The sequence below is a fragment of the Pinus tabuliformis genome, chromosome 5_2, assembly GCF_031772625.1.
Source record: "Pinus tabuliformis cultivar Carrire ecotype Pingquan chromosome 5_2, CPIR1, whole genome shotgun sequence".
Lineage (NCBI taxonomy): Eukaryota > Viridiplantae > Streptophyta > Pinopsida > Pinales > Pinaceae > Pinus > Pinus tabuliformis.
The window spans coordinates 329,980,690-330,003,696 of record NC_142306.1 but is presented as its reverse complement, the minus strand read 5'-3'; the positions used below and the strand labels follow the sequence as shown (position 1 = coordinate 330,003,696).

Sequence of the window (23,007 nt, the reverse complement as noted above, 5' to 3'; positions counted from 1 at the left end):
TGTGGCCTCTGTAGATGAGGCCTAAAACAAAGAACAAATTAACAACATATCCAAAACAAATAACAAATTAGCAACATATCTAGTGACGTGTAGAAGCTATGCCGCCTAATACATTCATCAGAAGGTATTTTCTTTTCAAGGCAGTATATGCAGAATACAAGGCCAAAAAAATATGTAAAGCAGCTAACTCATCCCAATCATTACAGCTTTAAGCATATGGTGATCCCCAATAATTAAATCTTTAAAAATTTGGTGATAATATATTCATTTATCACACTTGTAAGATAAAGGTAAGTATTTCAATTGCATGTCTCTTGAGCATTGCAGAGATTAAGCTTTTGCCTTTTATAAAATTTACGATCCTTAGAGCTTGATTCCAACGTTCTGCAGAGCTTTAAAAACACATGAGAAAACAAGTCTTCTACAAAAAATAAAGAAAATATTAAATTAGAGACCCTTCCATGGTAAGGGTCAATTACAATTCAGAATACAGATTTACAGGAGACTAAACTATCTACTGTATCAATCGCAATTTTCTGCAATTTGAGCACTTGCCCACTGAGTCATATTATCAGACAACTGACCTATCAAACACACTTGGCTTGTACATTTGAAGAATCAAAACTTTCATAATTTGAATTATGTTGCCACGAGCTCCTTTCTATATCACTGTTAATCAAGCATCTTAAATTTCCATATTTCTTGCTATCAAGAAGCATAATCCAAACACTCGAAGAATTAGCAACACTGTCAGGCCCCAGTGCTTAGATTTCGACATAAAACCCAGTGAATGAGTGACTGGGTATGCACAACATACAGACATTAATCAGTTAGACCAGACATGAACCAAGCCATGCCAATTGCCAGTATATATTTCATTCCGCTCTTCATCGTAGAATAAGGCAGTGATGTCTTCAAGTGCTTCTTCTACAGTACTTCTGATTGTAGAGGCATTTGGGCGATTTCTAGGACTAATCTGAACATTTGGATCATTCGCACGAATCTTCGCCAGGCACTTTCCAGTTAATATGTTGCTTATATTTATAGAACCAACTGCAAACTCCCAGGTACATCTCAGTCATTATATATAAAGAAAAATAAAAACTGTTATAAGAAAGAAAATCTTTTCAGCAATAGAAAATTTACAACCTGTAACTGAACAACAAAGTTGAGGCATGGGATATCTTACCATTTTCTTCTGCTCCAGAAGAAAGAGGAAGTGCCTTGCAGTAAGAAATAATCAAATCTTGGTCACTAGTAATATAAATGTTATTTGTATTGCAATCAGGATGCCATAGCAAGTGGTCCTCAAATGAGGTAACCAGCTCCCCTCTGAAATTCCATACAGCCACTGTACGATTGCGGAATGTCAGGAATAACTGATTCTCATAAAGAAAAATAAACGCCGATGGAGTCAAGAACTCTGCCCTGCTTACTTCAGTCAATTGCGTATTGCGAACCTGCCACAGTGATTGGCAGCATTTACAGATAGAACTTTATGCAGAAATATAGGTCAGCATTTCAAAAAAACCAATAATTGGAAATCATTAAACTAAGATTTTAAAAGCAAAAAAAATGGGGTTACTGAGGAAACACAACTCACATCCAGTATTTGTAGGTTCTCATTTTCTTGTTTTACGAGAAGTTTCTCATTGAACTGCTCAATAAAGTCAACCTTCTTATTGCGATGCAATAGGTGATTAAATGCTTTTAAAACAGTGCCATCCTCTATAGATAAAATTTTTAACGGAACATGCCCACTGGCCCTGTCGAATATTAGTAGCATTATCCCTGGGCTGTCCTCCAATCGGCAATGAAAAAAGGAAAAGAGAAAAATGGATCAGAAGATTTAATGGAAATCAATGTAAGAACAATGGTCCATTCACAAAGTCTAATCATTGCTAGGATTGACAATTGTTCAAATATCCATTTCAAAGGAACCTGAGCTCTGTTTTTACAATCTGTTAGATAAAGTAGATCATATCATCTCTACCTGATCTTTATCTCTTGAACATGTTCATCTGATATTGAATACAATAATGTGTAGTTCTTTAAGTCGAACACCTTATAGATGCTAAAACCATCAGAAACACCACAACACAATTAGGAGATCTAGTAAAGTTACGAAAACACTACGCATCAAAAAAGTTGTTCACATAAATACCAAGCTTACCCATCCTGGGCAGAGTAGGTGAGAACTTTTCCGTTCACATCATCAAACTCTACAAAACCAGGCCATTTCAATGACTCGGACTCGAATAAGGCAAAGCCTGCATCTGGTTGACCCCTCCGGATATACCTACAAATTTTCATGATACGTGTCATTACCAAAACATCTATCATTCAGGTTGCACAAAGCTTAAATACAATTGCATATATTCCAAACCAAACTTGGAAGTTCATGATTCACAAACTTGGATCAGAATAATGCAAGGAAAAACATACTCAATGGGTGTTGTTCTGCATTTCAGTGAACTGAAATTATCCGAGGCATATACTGACACTGTGATTAGAGAATCATTGTTCTTATTATAAAAGAGGCTGCGTATCACTTCATCCGGGCTTATATTCAGGTAGCATATTTTCTTGTTGGCCTCTGTCAACGCAGAAAAGAAATTCAGACACTAGCAAGAAACCACCTTACAGAACCGAAGAAAATATCAGCCACATAATTAACACTTCGAAAGCAAATGGTCTTCTTAAACGTGTCTATCTTCTCACCCCTGCTAAACGCTGCACAAACACCAGATTGGGCCAAAGCAAATACAATATCACGTGCTGCAACAATTTCTATGATTTTCGACCTCTTCTTCAGGAACTGCAGCTTCAAAAACCAATGTGCCTTGGGATCATAAGTGTCAAATTCCTCCTGAAAATAATAACAAATTCAATAAATCAATATCGTGCTAAAAGTCCACCATTTAACATACATCAAAAAATAAATTTCATCTATTGCTCTAGATAAACTCGAAAGGCATCTAAGGTCAGCATGCTTTAAACTGCAACTACAGGTCACTAGCAACTGCCAAAAGAAACAGAATCTAAGAAATTTATAAATATTAATGAACAGTAGACTTAACTGCCTGGATATTGAGAAAATGCTTAGTAAAAAGAATTACGAAAAATAACTCAAACCCAAGAAATCTCGGGATGGATTCTTCGATGGTCTATAAGAAAGTGGACAGAACTTCGCAGGTTTTTAAATATGCACTCCATAAACAGTACGCATGAAAAGTTCTCACGAAAATAAATCTTGAGAATAAAGGGCAGATGTTCCCAATAGAATAAACTAGCAGACTAAAATCGAAACCCAATTGGTTTGTCTATATTATTGATTTGGCAAGAGATGTAATATTCGAATATTTCATGAAAATTTTCAAAAAAAATCACAGACCGAGACATCAAAAGCTTGCTCTGTTAACTATTATACTTCATCACGATTGACACTTAATGGTCTCAAATTAATAGGAAAATGACTCTTTACACTGCTCAAATACTAACAAACTCCAGAAGAACGGCCTTAACTTGGGCTAGCCAATCTAGGGCACAGCCCAGAGTGTAAAAATGTACCTCATCAGAATGGATAACATAAATCAAGGGTTCTTGATCATTCAAGGTCCTGCTCAAAATATAGCAGTTTACAAGAAAAATACCCAAACCCCCCACCCCCTCACACACACACTTCCCACTTAAACAAATAACCCACAAGAGTCAACAACTGCAGATTACTACGTTGTCACATAGAAGACTCTGTATCAGAAAGGAAATCCTCACTTCTTCAACTCTCGATCAAAAATAGCAGTTTACCATAGCAAATCAAACATGTCTTTACAATTTTTGGAAATCGGAAGGCCTCCTAAGCAAGCACGTATTTTAATTAAAACTGATACTCCTAAGCAAGCAAGCATTTAATTAAAACTGATTATAAATTATGACATGCAAAATTAAATCAAACTTATCTAGAAGTCATATCTTAACTTGAAAACATTGTAAAACGAAGCCAACATTTCACTTATAACAGTCCTTTATTAAGATTTCATTTATCGGGTTTGTTATGTTGCATTTATATATGCCATAATGCACATTACACGACGGAAATCGAAATAATCACTTTAGCTTGCATTTTTTTAGAGTAAAATATCACAAAAGGGTTAGGTCATCCACCTTGCAAAATCAAATGTCATCATAAACTGTTAACCTGATTCGTTATATGGGAATCAAAAAAGAACAAATGCTACGAGTGTGACAGTCTTATCAAATAGCCCAGAATTAAAGTCGACTAAAGATAGCCCAATATTATAAACGAAAATATAGACATAGATTCCAAGCATAAAATAGGAACAACTTTGCTTGAACTTTACACAGAACTTGAGGCCTCTGTCTTTATCTTTTACAAAATGCTTCCGATTATCACTATGCTGCAAGTGTGTCCTTCCCGAAACTGCGAGTAGAAGAATAAAATGTAGACATCATCCCAACAACTCTTCCCCACAATACAAGTGTTAGAATAAAATGTAGCCACCACGCAACACAGTCTTCCCCAAGCTGGAAGTATTAGAATAAAATGGAGCCAGCATATAACACACTCTTCCCCAAGCTAGGAGTTTTAGAATAAAATATCGCCAGCATATAACACTCTCAAATATCCCTGCCACTGAGATGCTGTAGGTGGCGGAATCCATTTCGCCATAATAACCCAAGATTTCCACCCGACCCCACCAGCAAGACATGGGCAACCTGAGTTCCCGAGCCTGCACGCAAGAAGCAAAACGATTGGCAAAGCCTCCATCTCTGGGAATCTGAAGCTTGGCAACGTATGAAACACCCCGACTTTGCCATCTAACCAAGAACTGTTGGCAGAGTCTTCAGCATTATTCAAAATAAAAAATGATTTAAACTTATTCAAAGTATATTGATTTAAACCCTACCGAAAGTATATTAGCCTTAACCCTAACAACTGATATTTGTTATTTTTTTTCCTAGAGGGGTCTACAGTTCAAATCTTTACAGGAAAGACGAGGGCAAGAGCATATGGAAGTGTACCTTTCTAAAGAATTAATTTAAAGCGAGAAACAGGCCAGAACCCTAACCTGCAACTGAAAATTCCGAAACTTCTCCTGGGAATTAGTGATGTTGAAAGCCCTGTTGCCACTGGTGCCGATCTCCCGCCTTTGCAGCTTACGCACGCAGTTAGCAGAAGCGTCCACCCGTTGACGTTTGGCAGCGACGATGCGCCGGCCACTGCAAGGTCGAGGGCTTGCTGCGATCCTTCTCCCCTCCATATTCAAGAAGGTCAAAGATAACTATTCTCCCTTCGCAGCAAACAACAGCGTCAAAAGAAGCCTCTGCGCCGCGACATCGCAGCAGCAAATATTGCACAGATCGAACCCTAGGGACTCCGTTTGCATTTGAAAACCAACTGGGCCGTGTTATAGATTCCAGATGGCGTAGCAGAACCCTTCGGAGACCCTTGCCAAGCCCATTCTGCAGACGAAAACAAGACCATAGCCCCTCACATCAGAGCAACTGTAACGGAAACCGCGTGGAGGGTTTGGATTGATAGACACCAACATTCAAAGGGGAAACTGCGCATTATAGAGAAAACGGGCAAATGGGTTTCTCATGCTATGTTCAGAAGTCCACTAGAAGACTTGGGGCATGGAGATCCAAGAGGCGTGAGAGCTTGGATTGGCTGGTACCTTTCGATACCAGTTGAAACCAAAACGAGGAGGGTCAAAGAAGTGATGGAACGTAGCTGTATCGCCTAGGTTGTATTTAAATGTCCCCTTCGAATCCGTCTCCAATCACGAAAATTCTTTTACGACCGTGGTGACGCCGTTAGGGTGTCACGGCAAAGAAATTTTTCAAAAATTGAGTTTGGGTTTTCGAAATATTGAACGTTGAGACTCCCTGGCAAGAAAATGGACACCTGATATGTGTCTACCCTATTTTTCCACAAAGTTGTGTAATGGGTATTTAAATTACTCATTTATGGCAGTTTTAGGGTGGTTTGTTTGACTCATCAAAACTTCATATGTTTTCATTCTTTTTTCAAAACTCTAACCATTTTGATCATTCCCCAAGACAATTATCTAATATTGAGATGTAACTTTAATTTCCAGCAAAGTTTTTATTGAATTTAGGGATTCCTTTGTTGAATAAAGAATGGTATGAGTGCATCTTGTCTTACATTTTTCTATTCTTTATTACATGAGGGATGAGGGATATTAAGTGTGAAAAGTTTAATAAAATTTTGAATTCAAAATTTATGAAGTTATTATAAGTGTGAAAAGTTTAATAAAATTTTGAATTCAAAATTTATCTTCTCTGAGTTTTTTTATCTCCTAGGGTTTATCCTTTTTGGCTCTGGACCCATCTCCTGTTTATTTTGTGTCGCTCCTTTTTTCCTTGCGTGCTATTGGTATCTATTATCTTAGCTAATATTTATTTATTTATTTATTATTTATTATTATTATTATTATTATTTTATTATATATATATATTAGTTATTTGTCTATTAACGAATATATATTATTATTATTATTATTATTTCCTTATTTTTATTGTTGAGTCGTCCCCTTTTCCCTAATTATTATTGTTATAACAAATATTTAGTTACTTATTTCTTATTATTATTATTTATTTGATTAGTTTTTCGTAACTAATTTTTATATATATATATATATATATTATTTTATATATTATACACTTTAATTTATTAATTTTATTTATCTATTAAGGAATATATATTATTATTATTATTATTATCTATTGTTTCGTAACTAATTTTTATTATTGGTAATTTAGTCATTTATTAACGAATATATATTAGTTATTTTCTTATTACTATTTACTTTCTTATTTCTTTCCTAACTAATTTATACATATTATTATTATTATATTATTTTTATCTATTTATTTATTTATCTAACGAATATATATTATTATTATTTATTTATTTGCTGATTTTTATTATTACTATTTATTTTATTTAATTATATTTACCTTATTTATAGATAAGTTGGGTCTTCAATGTAACTAATTCCCATTTAGTAAAAAAATTTAATTATTAAATTATACATTTTAACGAATTATTAATGTAAACCCCTTCTTAAATTATTTCAGTTATATAATTATATTTTTTATATAGGTATGGTCATTACTATCTTCCTTAAAATAATCATTTTGACTTTTTGACTGTCCCTAAGTCAAAGCTAGCCGTTAATCTAGATAGCTGTTGGAGGCCCTGCTCTGACTATTTAACACGCAAAGCTGGATCTGTTTTCTTCAACTTGTCCTGACGATGAGCCACACTTGCTGGCTCGAAACGCGTCGACAAAGGTCTTTCTATATGTGATTTACGCCGAAGCTATTCTTATAACTATTATGGATCACAGAAGTCTCAATTCAACAAGTGTAGATCAATTAATTTGGCTGAGTTTAGTTCTTATTAAATTTTAAGTTCAATCTTATGGAGAGTAGGAATTGAGAATGGAAATTGTTTTTATGAGAATTAAACTATCCCAAAAGACATCCAAACTTGATAGGATTTTGCATAATCTTAGTGATAACATCTCATTGTCCAATTAGATAGATTGGCCCTAACCTCAACTCAATCTTTAAAAAAAAAAGAAAAAAATACACGCACTCTAAATATAATTAAGAACATTATTACAAAATAATTTTAAAAAAATGAAGAGCTATTGTAAGTAAAGTAATCTCCTATAAATAAAAAGAAAAATAAATTTAAAAATGTAATGCAATGTAAACATTTTAACTTGGCCAAAAAAAGGATAAAAATGACAAAAAAAAATAACCTTATAAAAATAAAATAAAAATGATCCATAGTATTGAGAACCCATGGTATTCATGTGGAATACAACTTATTTAAAGTGGGGAATTAAACGAGCCTAGATCCATCTTAGCTTGGGATCTACCAAGGGATCAAATCTCTTGAGATGCAAACTTCTTTTAGAATGAAAAGAGTTTTGATCTCTCTTCATGCTTAGTAAATCCAAAATTAAGATGGATCTAGGTTGGTATTAAATAAAATATTATTGCACCGCTCTCTAACCTAGTATGGTAGAGATGTTGTAATGTCATGTAACCATTTTGACTTGTCAAAATAAAATAAAAATAACCTTATGTTAAAATAAAAATAACTTCAAAATAAAATAATAAAAATAAAAATTCTACTTCATTATTATTATTATATTTATTACTTTTTGTTACCTGGTTTTTTAGCTCGAGGTTTAAGAGAACCCATGGTATTCATGTGGAATATAGCCTATATAAAGGGATAAATTAAACTAGCCTAGATACATCTTAACTCTAGATGTAGCAAGCTCTGAGAGGGATCAAATCTTTCAAGATACAAAATTCTTTTATTGTGAGAAGATTTTATCTCTTTGAAAGTTGGATAAATCTTTAGTTAAGGTGGATCTAAGGTGGTCATAAAATCATAACACTTTAAAATAATAACTTACAATTATGAATACAATATAAATAACAATAATAAGTTAGATTACCTTGGATGGGGCTAACCACACCCTTCTTACGTGTCATTTTTAACTTCGGTTGCATTTAAGGAGAAATAGTTCCAACAAGTGTGAAGCTTGTATGGATTTTAGACAAAGTGATCAAAACAAAATGGAATTAGATAATCAGATTAATTTGGAAAAAAAAAAAAACAAAATTAAGTTTATATATATTATTAAATTAAATTAAATTAGAATTTTATCATTGAATCATAACATTGTAAAATAATAGTTTGCAATTATGAACATCATGTAGATAATAATTATAAGTTAGCTTGTTTGGGGGATGAGGTGATGGAATTTGATGGTCAAACTAGTTTGAGGAAGAACTTTGACTCCAATTAAATAATGTTTTATAGTCTAACTATTCTACATTTTGAAGATTTTCCAGTCAAAATTGTCTAAAATCTACAAGAATATGTAGGAATCACAAGTTTGATGTCTAAACTGTACACAATTTGAGTGGTTCAAGGGTTTTTTGTTGCATTGAAACCATTTATACATTCAAAAAATGGATTTTAAACAACAAAAAACATGATTTGAGCAAAATTGTTTCATGGGATTTTGACCAAAAACTCCAAATGTAGAATAGTTAGACAACACCTTAAAGAATGTTATTATATTTTTTTTAAAATAGAGAGATTGTGTCGAAAAGTTACATTTAAGAAGCTAGTAAAAGTAAGGGCATAGTCTATCTACTCTACATTTTTTACTTCATGGCCATCATATTTTTCCATCCTCAAGCAGTTTGACATCTCCTCCAAAATCACAACCTGGACCCTTTGTTTCCTATATCTCTAGTTCTTCTCTAGTAGTCTTTTTTTTTCAAAAAGAAAAAACCAACATATTTTTTATTAGATAAAAAGATGTTTACATTGTCATAAATAACCTTGTTATACTCCATACACTCAAAATCTACAACGAGTATTATATGATCAATCATGGATTTTTGTCCTCCATTCTAAAAACCCAGGAAAACACCTTCTTGTATTATATCCTATCTTTCTCAAAAACTAAATCAGGTATTGTCACAAAAAATGATCTAACTAGAATACCAATTAATACATCCAATATCACTTTAACACAAAAACTTGCCCACATGGAAAATATAAATGTACCATACATATTATAAATATCTATTTTCCATTATCTCTAAAGAGAATCATTGCAGAAAGCTTAAAAAAAAAAAAAAAAAAAAACCAAGTTGTTTATTGCAACCTTCCTTTGATAATGTATCTGCAACTACATTTTGTTCCCTGTATATGTGTGTGAAGTTCAGCCTTTGGAATCTGCCAGTCAATGATTTGATGTGCTTCATCTAGTTAATGAGTGAACGTGGTTCTACAGAAGACCTCTTCTTTACCCGGGCAATAACCACTTTGGAATCTCCAAATACTTCAATAGACTCGATGGATAACCAATTTGCATAGAAAAGTACTCCCCACAGAGCAATAATCTCTACTCTGGTATTAGTACCCAACCCACTTTTCCAACGAAAATGATAATACTTGCCAGGTTCAGTGACTATAAACACCCCAACACCAAATACATTTTTGCATGCCACCTCGTCAAAAAATCCTACTGGAAAGTTGGTCCAAATATCCACTTGTTTAATAAATCTCATAGCAACCTTTTTTTGTACTAGACCAATTTCATAGTAGTATGCAGCAACCTTCCTATAGATAATAATGATGTTTACTAAAGAATCCTAAAAAATGTGTGCATTCCTACTTCCCCAAAGGCCACAAAAGATATATAATGGGAGAAAATAATGTTCCTTGTTATTTGTGATCCAATCCAATAAACACTCTTCAATAGAATTTGAATTCCATTAGGTTGAAATATGGAAGTCTTGCAAAACACCATTCCAAATGGAAATCGCGAATGAACAATTTAGTAAGAGATCTCCCATGTCTTCAATCATTTTTTTCCATATCACATGTCTACCAGGCCCAATGAAGCCTCTCTTACATAAGTTGTCCTAGGTTAAAAAATTGTTTTGCCACGCTAACCAACTAAAACATATGAGTTTAAGGGGAATGCTCCACTTCCAGAATTTTCAAAACCAACTTTTCTCCTTTCAAGTTGATTGAGTCTCCGAGATATATTTATAAACCACCTGTGTTGAGATCTTTTCTACTATTTGTTTGCCATCCCAAGAGAGGACGTCATCACAATCACACAAAGAGATACCTGCCATGGCTAAGTTGTGAATATGCATATCCCAAGTACACGCCATCTCACCCCTTAAACCAGGTTCCCAAGCTCGAGTCCATGAGGGAGTCCCTATGGAAGACACATTAGATACATAGATTTGATTTATAAAGAATATGCCCATATTATGTGTGTACTTGATGATCTCGATTGACATAGTATGCTCCCCATCGAAACCTTTGATTGGATCTAAGCCAGTCTCCACCTGTGATCATGATCTAATCTCCCACCAAAGATTTCTAAACAAGCAATGTTTGCTTTTTATCAAGCTATTCCATACGTAAGATATCAAAGATGGGGCCCGGGCCCCTCTCTTCATCCACTCCATAACTGATAGATTTTTCAAATATTTTTCTTTGATGGTCATCTACCATATTCTTGTTCATGATTAATTTCACGCCATAAACTCTTGATCAACATAGTCTGACCAAAAAGTTTCGTATTTTTTATGCCCCATCCCCAAATCTCCTTTGACATAGAAATAACCTCCAAATTAACTAGGTGAAACTTCTTGACATCCCTGGAACCTACCTAAGTAAATTTTGAAATATATGAGTTAATGCTCTTAATAATGTGTTTTGGCAATGAGTAAAGGTGCATCTAGTAAACCGAGACGATATGTAAAACTGAAAAAACCAATATCATTCTCCCCCCCAAGGTGAGCCATTTATATGACCATAGAGACAACTTTTGTTCAAACTTTTCCAACAACCACTCCCAGTCTTTGTTGTTATAATTATTAGGTTTTAGAATGAAATCGAATCGACTACAAGTATTTGTTTATCTCTCTCATCAAGGCCTCATTTGGATCAACAACAATAAAAATGGATTTGGAAGAGAATTGATCCAGATCTCTTCAGCTACCGGAATTAACCAAGATCTTTTACTTATGTGATGTTAGCAAAATTGCATGTGAAGTGTATGAAAACCCACATGTGCATGCTTTAAAAAAGATGAAACATAATGACATCCATCAAACTAAAGAACACACACACACATTGATAACGAGGTTCACCTAGTGTGGGTTACGTCTTCGGGCCCGGTGTCAAGAGTGGGGAGTCGCTTCATTAAATATTGCAAAATGATGATGATGTACATGGTATATTCTTTGTCATTACAAGGATAAACTCCCTCAACAAGAGTGGCATGTCTCTCCACAAGATGTATTAAATAAAATATTATTGCATCGAGATGCGCTCTCTAACCTAGTATGGTAGAGATGTTGTAATGTCATGTAACCATTTTGACTTGTCAAAATAAAATTAAAATAAAAATGTTAAAATAAAAATAACTTCAAACTAAAATAATAAAAATAAAAATTCTACATCATTATTGTTATTATATTTATTATTTTTTGTTGGGTAGTTAAGGTTAAGGTAAACTTGACTTGGTCAAGTTACCTGTGGTTTTTTAGCTCAAGATTTATGAGAACCCATGTTATTGACTGATGGTATTCATGTGGAATATAGCCTATTTAAATGGGAAATTAAACCTAGCCTAGATACATCTTAACTCTAGATCTACCAAGCTCCGAGAGGGATCAAATCTTTCAAGATGCAAACTCTTTTATTGTGAGAAAAGATTTTATCCCTTTGGAAGCTGGGTAGATCTTGAGTTAAGATGGATCTAGGTTGGTCATAAAATCATAACACTTTAAAATAATAACTTACAATTATAAATACAATGTAAATAACAATTATAAGTTTGCTTACCTTAGATGATGCTAAACATACCCTTCTTACTTGCCATTTTTAACTCTCAATTACACTTAAGGAGAAATAGTTCCACCAAGTGTGAAGCTTGTATGGATTTTAGACAAAGTGATAAAAACAAAATGAAATTTGATAATCAAATTAATTTGGAAAAAAATAAAACTAAGTTTTATATATATATATATATAGAAAGATTAGTCAAAAGTTTACCTTCAAAAAGTTAGGAAAGGTAAACACATTAATGTGGACCGAAATCTTATCCCATTATAATTACATTAATATGGACCAACATCTTATCATAGAATCATAACAATCTAAAATAATAGTTTGTCATTATGAACATCATGTAGATAACCATTATAGTTAGCTTGTTTTGGGATGAGGTGAAACTCAGCCTTATCTAATGCCCTTTTCCACCCTTAGTTGTATCTAAGGAAAGATAGTTCCACTAAGTGTGGAGCTTGATCTTGTTTGTCACGGGTGATGGAATTTGATGGTCAAACTTGTTTGAGGAAGAATTTTAACTCCAATTAAAGAATGTTGTAGGCTAACTATTCTACATTTTGAAGGTTTTCTGGGCATATTTTCTCGCCAAAATTGCCTAAAATTTGGCAAGAATTTTTAGGAATCACAAGTTTGATGTCTAAACTCTACACAATTCGAGTGCCCCGAGGGTTTTTCGTCGCGTTGAAACCATTTATGCATTCAAAAAATGGATTTTAAACATAAAAAAACATGATCTAAGAAAAAATTCTTTCATCGGATTTTGACCAAAAACTCCAAATGTAGAGTGGTTAGACAACACCTTAAAGAATGTTATTAGCTTCATTATGATTTTTGCCCCAAGGGTTATACAGCTTGAGTGGGCCTAATGGTTAAGAGCATGCGTTTCCTGCTAAGAGATCACAGGTTCAAACCAGAGGGGGGTAGAGTATATATGCCTTCTTAGACTTAGCAGTGAAATCGATGCACGGAGGTCAGTCCCTTGTCCCACAAACAAGGGGGTCTCATACACCAATTTGGTGTATGGCTTAGTCGTGACCTTAAAATTGGATAATAATAATTATTATTATATATTTTTTTAAATGGAGAGATTATGTCGAAAAGTTACATTTAAGAAGCTAGTAAGAGTAAGGGCATACTCTATCTATTCTACATTTTTTACTTCATGGCCATCATATTTTTCCATCCTCAAGCAGTTTGACATCTCCTCCAAAATCACAACCTGGACCCTTTGTTTCCTATATATATAGTTCTTCCTTAGTAGTCTTTTTTCTCAAAAAGAAAAAACCAACATACTTTTTATTAGATAGAAAGATGTTTACGTTCTCATAAATAACCTTGTTCTACTCCATACACTTGAATTCTACGAGTATTATATGATCAATCATGTATTTTTGTCCTCCATTCTAAAAACCCAGGAAAGAACCTTCCTGTATTGAGACTATCTATATCTTATCTTTCTCAAAAACTAAATCATGTACTGTCACAAAAAGTGATATGACCAAAATACCTATTAATACATCTAATATCACTTTAACACAAAAACTTGCCCACAGGGAAAATATAAATGTACCATACATATTATAAATATTTATAAGATATCTATTTTCCGTGACCTCTAAAGAGAATTATCGCAGAAAGTTGAAAAAAATAAAAATCTCCATGTAGTTTATTACAGCCTTCCTTTGATAATGTATCTGCAACTACAATTTGTTCCATGTATACGTGTGTGAAGTTCAGCCTTTGGAATATGTCAGTCAATGATTTGATACACTTCATCTAGTTAATGAGTGAACATGGTTCTACAGAAGACCCCTTCTTTACCCAGGCAATAACCACTTTGGAATCTCCAAATACTTCTATAGACTCGATGGATAACCAATTTGCACATAAAATTACTCCCCACAAAGCAATAATCTCTACTCTGACCCAACCCACTTTGCCAACAGAAATGATAATACTTTCCAGGTTCAGTGACTATAAATACCCCAACACCACATACATTTTTGCATGCCACCTCGTCAAAAAAGCTTACTGGAAAGTTGGTCCAAATATCCACTTGTTTAATAACTCTCATAGCAACCTTTTTTGTACTAGACCAATTTCAAAGTAGTATGAAGAAACCTTCCTATAGATAATAATGATGTCTACTATAGAATCCTAAAAAATGTGTGCATTCCTACTTCTCCAAATGCCCCAAAAGATATATAATTGGAGAAACCAATGTTCCTTATTATTCGTGATCCAATCCAATAAACACTCTTCAATAGAATTTGGATTCCATTCGATTGAAATATGTAAGTCTTGCAAAACACCATTCCAAATGGAAATCGTGGACGAACAATTTAAGTAAGAGATCTCCCACGTCTTCAATCATTTTTTTCCACATCACACGTCTCCCAGGCCCAATGAAGCCTCTCTTACGTAAGTTGTCCTAGGTTAAAATTTTGTTTTGCCACGCTAACCAACTAAAACATATGAGTTTATGGGGAATGCTCCACTTCCATAATTTTCAAACCCAACTTTGCTCATTTCGAGTTGATTGAGTCTCCGAGATATATTTATAAACCTCTTGTGCTGAGATCTGTCCTACTATTAGTTTGTCATCCCAAGAGAGGATGTCATCACAACCAGACAAAGAGATACATGCCATTGCTAAGTTGTGAATATGCATTATCCCAAGTACGCGCCATCTCACCTCTTAAACCAAGTTCCTGAGCTTGAGTCCATGAGGGAGTCCCTATGGAAGACACATTAGATACATAGATTTGATTTATAAAGAAAATGACCATATTATGTGTGTACTTGATGATCTCGACCGACGTAGTATGCTCCCCATCAAAACCTTTGATTGGATCCAAGCCAATCTCCACTTGTGTTCTTGATCTAATCTATCACCGAAGATTTCTAAACAAGCAATGTCTGTTTTTTATCAAGCTATTTCAGACATAAGATATCGAAGATGTGGCCCGAACCCCTCCCTTCATCCACTCCATAACTGACAATTTTTTCAAATATTTTTCTTTAATGGTCATCTGCCACATTCTTGTTCATGATTAATTTCACGCCATAAACTCTTGATCAGCATAACCCGACCAAAAAGTTTCGTATTTTTTATGCCCCATCCCCCAATCTCCTTTCACATAGAAATAACCTCCAAACTGACTAGGTGAAACTTCTTCACATCCCTGGAACCTACCCAAGTAAAATTTGAAATATATGAGTTGATCCTCTTAATGATGTGTTTTGGCAAGGAGTAAAGGTGCATCCAGTAAACCGAGACGATCTATAAAACTGACAAAACCAATATCATTCTCCCCCCCAAGGTGAGCCATTTCTATGACCATAGTGACAACTTTCGTTCAACCTTTTCCAACAACCACTCCCAGTCTCTATTGCTATAATTATTTGGTTTTAGAATGAAATCGAGGTACTTAAAGCCCTCATTCATTATGTCGACTCGACTACAAATATTTTTTTATCTCTCTCATCGAGGCCTCATATGGATCAACAACAATAAGAATGGATTTGGAAGAGACTAGATGCCTCTCCAAAGGATAAAATAATATGAAATAGTGTTTTCCGCTATGAAACCTAAACTTCCCCTAAGACAAGAACATCATCCATGAAGATTATGCATGTAATTGAGATGTTCCTCATAATCCAACATCTTGTTATAAACCCACATGAATGAGCTTTCGTAATCATCCTACTCAACCCATTAATTACCAATAAGAATAAGGGAGGAGAGAGTGCACAACCTTGCCTTAAACCTCTAGTTGCCTTAAAGAAACTACAAGGAGCCCCACTGATTAATATGGAAAAATTAATCGAAGAGATTCACCCCATAATCCAATCAACAACATGTAGAGAAAGACTAATCTTGTGCAAAATCAATCTTAAACAACCTCAGTCCATACAAACATATGATTTTATCAAATATATCTTCAACTGTCTAACTAATCCTGATACTGATCGGTTAGTTGGGATTTGCCTCACTTCGACCTTTTTCAGTTTTGAAGGGGAGTTCTTTGAGCAAACCTGTGGAGTTTCCATGGGCTCACCCCTATCTCCTGTTGTTGCAAATCTTTTTATGGAGGATTTTGAATCTAAGGCTATGAACTCTGCCCGTCTCCTACCCAAGCTTTGGAAGAGATATGTGGATGACACTAATGTCATCTGGTCTCATGGCCAAGATGAGTTAGATCTCTTCTTCGATCATCTCAATAATCAATCATCGGCCATCAAGTTCACTAAGGAACAAGAAGTCAATGGTTGCCTCCCGTTCCTTGATATTCTTATCTCTAGGAATAAGGATGGTTCCCTCTCCCATAGAGTGTTTCGAAAGAAAAATCATATAGAGCAGTATCTTCATGCTAGTTCCCACCATTTCCCTGCCCAGAAGTCGGGGGTTCCCAACACTCTAGTGACTCGTGCCTTGAGGATCTCTGATGAAAGGAGCTTCGAGGAAGAAAAGTCCCATCTCCTTAATGTCTTTGTTGAAAACGGTTATAGCAGACATTTGGGACATAAGGCTTTCCTCAAAGCGACTAAGAATTCGTTATCCAGAAGAGAACCTAAGGATCGGATTCCTGGGGTCCATCTTCCGTATGTTCAAGGGACCACGGATAGGATTGCGAGGATTCTTAAGAAGCACAATGTCCCCGCAACCTTTAGACCTCTTAACACCATTCGTAAGTCCCTCAGATCTGTGAAGGATCCTATCGACCCCAAGGACATGAAAGGTGTTTATATTATTCCTTGTTCATGTGGGACCCCCTATATCGGTGAGACTGGTCGCTCCATTAACCAAAGGATTAGTGAGCACGCAGCGGACCTCAAGCATATGAGAACCAAGTCTTCCGCTTTAGCAGAGCATGTGGAGAAAACCAATCACCATGTCTGCATCGAAGAAGCTAGTGTGATTGCTAGAGTGTCGCAATTCCATCACCGGAAATTTAGGGAAGCCCTTGAGATTGAAAAAAGACTGAACAATCTCAATAGAGAGGATGGTTAGAAGATTAGTAGTTGCTGGGTCCCAGCCCTCTCCTCCTAGTTGTTTTCTCCCTTGAGTTTTTTTTTTTTTCAAGCTCTTTGATTCTTAAATTAAAAAATATATATATTTTAAATTAAAATTAAAATTTTTATTTATTTATTTATTTTTTCAACCTCTTTGATTCTTAAATTAAAATTAATATTTTTATATATTTTTTAATTCTTATTTTATTTTTTATTTTTTATTTTTATTTTTCAAACTCTTTAGTTCTATATATATATATATATATATATATTTGCAAGCTCTTTGATTCTTAAATTAAAATAAATATTTTATTTTATTTTATTTTTATTTTTTATTTTTTATTTTTAAACTAATATACTAATTTTTACCCTTAATAAACTATTAAGTAAATATTTTTATCAGGATATTCTTTGATTATGAATTTGAGACTTATTTATTTATTTATATATATTTTAAAATATAATTAACTATTTATAGAATATTCTATTTTTAACTTATACAACTGACTAATATTTATATAACCTCGTTGATTTATAATTAATTTATTTTAAGATTTAAATCTCCCTTTATCTGATATTTTATTTAAAATATAATTAACCTATATTTATTTAAAATATAGTCAACTATTATCTATTTTTAATTACTCGATTATTTTATGATTAGAGTATATTAACTCACTTATTCTAATATATATTTATAAAATTGTCAATTTACGTTTATTTTAATAGGAAAATTAATAACCGAATTAACTAATTTGAATAAAAATAAATAAATAAATATTTTGGTCTAACTAGCCGTTTCCCGGTCAAATCGAGCTGTCATTATTCTAGCCGTTAGCTAGATATTCTGCCCGATCTATTTATAATGCATAGCAAGATCTGCTCATTCAACTTGTCCTGACGATGAACCACATTGGTTGGTTCGAAACACGTCGACTAAATTATCTCTATGTGATTTTCGCCAAAGATTCTTCTCTAAATTGATATGGATCACAGAAGCCTAAATTCAGTAAATATATTTTCATTAAGCACGTACTCTTCTTTTTCGCTTTAATAGAATGTAAGCATTCGTGAGCTATCACCACCGCATCCTGAATTTTTCAGTTCACTAGGAAGCCAAATTGTTGAGGAGAAAAGAATTTTAACAGTGTCGATTTTAACCTCGAATCAATAATTTTTTAGATCAACTTATAAATTGTATTACAAAGAGAGGTAGGCCTATAATATGAGATGATATATGCCTTAGAGACCTTTGGAATAAGATCAATGAAGGTGAAATTTAATACGCCAGAGACAAAACATGTGATTCAAGACTCCTCTACCATCAATAGAAGATCCTACCCCATGATGTCGAAAAAATGAATGAAAAGTTCAATCGACTACCCATCCGGACTCAGCCTCTTGTCCCTCACCAAGGATTTTAGAACTGATAGTAATTCTTTGAAAGTGATCTGTCGCCCAATGAAATCACTTTTAATCTCATTGAACATTTTTTTATATAGTTGGAATATCTCCAATTGTTTCTCTAAGTCCACCCCTTCCCTGGCATTATATTGCTTACCAAAGAAACAAACCGCTTCTTGTTGAAGTTCTTGTTGATATTATATGCCTACCCTATCCATCCTTTAGATAATTCTCTTATCTCCTTTTTTTATGCAAAATTATGATAAAACTTAGTATTTTTGTCTCCATCTGTAACCCATATCATGCAGATTTTTACCTGCCATCCCTCCTCCTATTGGCTTAAATTTTTTCTTTTGAAACTTTCAAGAGCAAGGGCCCTATGTTTCTAAGCAACCGAGAAGTACCCCAACCCAGATGGGTTTGAAATCTCCTTTAAAATCCTGTCAAATGCTTGTAATTAAATAATATTGTTTTATTTTTTCTTTTGCTCCCATTCCCTCACTACCTTCTTCAAATAGGTGAGATTATGGCTAACCTGCTCCATCCTAGTGGACCTTGCCATAGTAGCATTCTTCGACCATGTGTCATGAACCAGCTTTTCGAAATCCTTATCCTTGAGCCAAGAGTGATTAAATTTAAAAGGCAAACCTCTCTTGTTGCAGTCCCTATGCCAGTGAAGGAAGATGGGGTCATGTCCAAACAAAATAGAGGGGTAAGCCCATGAGTGCATCATGTCGAGGTGGACCACTAAGTTTTCATGAACTAAAAGTCGATCAAGTCTCTGAGAAATACCATCAACACCAGTGCACCCATTCTGCCAGAGAGGTAACTTAGGGTCTAGAAAAATATCCAATAACAGATTTTTTTTTTTCCAAAAAGATCTTTGAAATATTCCCCCATCTGATCCATTTTTGCATTTGAATCCCCTTATCTCATCAACAGTCACCATCAAGTTTAGGTCACCTACCAATATGATAGATCATAACTTCATCAAACCAAAACACTCGAAATGATCCCAAAAAACCTACCTAGAGGAATAAGGCATACACATATTTAATATATGAATCCAAAGCTTAGAGCCCCTAGCAAAACCAAAAAGAAAAATTCTTGCAAACCATTTATAAGCACAAAAATTAATCAACTGAGGGTTCCATAATGCAACCAAACCACCATAAAGACTAGCAACATGGCACATACCATCTAGCTCGAGCATAATTTCAATAAGTATGCCCAAGATTTTTCCCACAGAACCATGGTCTCTTGAATAAGGACGACCAAAGGCCGCTAAATTTTCATCATATGTCTTAGGGATAATCTCTTTTGGGAATTCCCCAAGCCCTTTATATTTAAAGACATGATAATCATGGGGGAACATTATCTTCGAGCACATAATCTCTAAGGGCCCAAGAGACAATATCCAGAGAGGAAAGGCCTAATGGAGGGTCCAAATCCCTCATAAAATTGATGGCCAAAGTTGACGATGCAAGAGACCCTGACGAAAACATTTTATGCTTTATCCCCCTCTACTTCCTGATAGTGACATTTTATTCCGAGTAAGGACTAATGCATAACTGGTACGGGGAGAAAAAAGAGCACTAAATGGTGAGAGGCTCCAAATCTAGAGCTAAATTGTGCTTCAAAAACTCTATCTCACTACCCACAAAATTAGCAGCAGAGATAGTCCCTGAATGGGATCCAAATCGTTTTGTTGTAGAAGGATTTTCATCTAGAGAAACAAAGTTCCCATCCCCTAGCTTCGAGGCAGGAGTCATCAACGAAATTTTTTTGCAGTGAGTTGATGAGACCATTGGCCTTAGACACGTGGATAGAGGAGAAGTAAAAAGATAAGACACCCCAGTTTCCCCAACCCACAACACAGGATTAATATGTGAAATATTTACCACAATATCCAAAGAGTCATTTACGAAAAAAACCCCCCATCAATTTAGGAACAACGATAGACGAATATTTAGAAGGAGGAAAAACAATATCTTGTACAATACCTAGAACTTTTTGTTGAGCAAGTTCCACTGACCCATCTGTCTGTACATTCTTGAGAGTGTTGAAAATAGTAATAATAAATGCTAAATTTAGTACTGCTATAAATAGCATTTTTGGATACCTTCCTATTTTAGTTAGTTCTTGAACTAAAATAGAGAAGTAAAAATTCGAATTTGATCTTAACAGTTGTTTGTAAAATAATTAATTAATTCAACTTGAGTTAATTAGTTGTAGAAAATCAAACATGAAGTCAATGTGGGGACATGCAACAATTTCTCCATTAATTGAGGAATTTATCCATCAGTTAAAGAGATAATGATGAGTTGTAATTAGTTGGCTCAGTTAACTGAGTCAACTCCAGTTAGATTAATTCAAACAGTTTGTTGAATTAATTGTGAGTTCAGTTAGTTAATGTATGCATGCATGTAACTGCTACACTTCAGATAACTGAATATTCTCTCATAAATAACTCATGCATGTCAGTTCAGACAGAGACCCAGTTGAGATTAGATGGAGGGACAGTGTACTATCAGTTGCAGGAATATTCCATTATGAATATCTCTTGCATGCAGAAGGAATTCATTCCTTGGAGATTGTGCAGTTACCTCTTCAATTTAGTGAGTGTGATGAGGCCAATTCACACATGTGACATCATTGGACCCCAAGAAAAACTGCGCAAGGAAATAGGAGGCTTGGAAGGCTGAGGGAAGGCATATCTAGTGTCTATTCAGTCTGTGAGTTATATTGTTTGATTGCAGAGAGCAGGATAGCTTGAGAGCTGATTCTTTTCGTAACTTGAACATATTTCCACTTGTATGATAATACAGAGATTGGGGTTTTAGGTTGAGGCTTTCCCCGGGTTATTTCTTCTGTGTTATGTGTGATTGATTTCTCATTCTCAGTTATATGTGTTCTGAATTGATCGTGCTCAAATTGATTAAGCTTCCACAAAGTTTGTTGTAGAAGTAGATCTCGTATTTTGCTTTAGTATATTGCATTATCTGTTGATCTACAGTGGGAATTTCTACATGGTATCAGAGCAAAGGTGATCAAAGGAGAGAACAATATACAAGAAGGGAGAAGTTCGAAGTTTGAGGTTCCTAAATATAGAAATCGAGTTCTTATCACATCTCAATTTCACCAATGGCGTTCAATGGTTTAAGACTTGCGTATGCCCTTGATGATATAGCCTAGAAGGATCGCATGGAAACAGTATTAGAGGATAACGGTCTAAAGGACTTCATTGATCAAGAAGTCCCCAAGCCAACTGATGCTACAAAATTGACGGAATGGAAGAAATGTGTGGCTAGAGCAAGGAGAATCCTTCTGGAGGGAGTTCGAGACCACATAGTCTCAAGTCTCCATGGTAAGGAGACATCGTTTTCGATGTGGAAAACATTGAAATATATATATCAGAACAACAACGATTAGAGGAAGTTGGCGCTGAAAGACAAGCTTCGAAAAATCAAGTGTGAAAAGGGTGACACAATCTCTACATATCTGAACAAGCTCACCACCTGCAGGGATGAGCTTGGAAGTGTAGGGATCATGACAACTGATGATGACATGGTGAGTCTTGCACTCCTCGGTCTTCCTAAGAGCTAGCATAGCTACCAAGACTCGGTTAATGGAAGAGAAAGACTGCTAGATTAGGAATGACTTTGGCTGGATCCGATGTAGGAGGAGATAAGAAGAAGCACCAGAGATGGATCCTCATTAAAGTAAGATGATGAGGAAAATCTAGCCTTAGAGAGTAAGGCGAGGAAAGGGAAAGGGAAGGCATCCCATCCCAAATCTAGTTCTTCCCATTGTGGGAATAAGTTTGACAAATCGAAAGTGCGATGCTTTCATTGTCATGAAGTGGGCCATTATGCTATGAATTGTCCACAGAAGAAATCCAAGAAGGGATCCTCGCAGGGATCTGATGGTGAGGCACTGGCCTCACAGTTTGAGCTGGATTTCTCTCTTATCGCATGCATGGTTTCATCCATGGTGGGATGTGTGTAGTACCTGGACAGTAGAGCTTCATTCCACATGTCAGGTGACAATAATCTTTTCAGTACCTTGGAGGAGAAGGATCTCCAGATGCGGATCGAGATGGGCGATGATGGAAAGTA

At 34.8% G+C, this 23,007-nt stretch overlaps 1 protein-coding gene across 1 annotated transcript; it reads right to left on the bottom strand.

Annotated features, from left to right (window-relative positions):
* Positions 1-419: 419 nt before the first annotated feature.
* LOC149158838 (uncharacterized) lies at positions 420-5,762 on the bottom strand. The gene is made up of 8 exons (XM_089436331.1): positions 5,091-5,762; positions 2,722-2,869; positions 2,446-2,596; positions 2,174-2,299; positions 1,994-2,074; positions 1,604-1,796; positions 1,190-1,460; positions 420-1,053 (listed from the first exon to the last, which is right to left on the bottom strand). Exons 1-8 carry the CDS (start codon positions 5,280-5,282, stop codon positions 827-829), a joined length of 1,389 nt encoding a protein of 462 aa, XP_089292457.1. The 5' UTR covers positions 5,283-5,762; the 3' UTR covers positions 420-826.
* Positions 5,763-23,007: the final 17,245 nt, after the last annotated feature.

Excerpts from the sequence above, each read along its gene's own strand:
- LOC149158838 (XM_089436331.1), bottom strand. The coding sequence starts at position 5,282 with ATGGAGGGGAGAAGGATCGCAGCAAGCCCTCGACCTTGCAGTGGCCGG. Across the intron at positions 2,075-2,173 it reads ACCTACTCTGCCCAGGATGG|CATCTATAAGGTGTTCGACT; the intron begins GTAAGCTTGGTA and ends TGATGGTTTTAG. Across the intron at positions 1,797-1,993 it reads GTTCAAGAGATAAAGATCAG|CCCAGGGATAATGCTACTAA; the intron begins GTAGAGATGATA and ends ATTGGAGGACAG.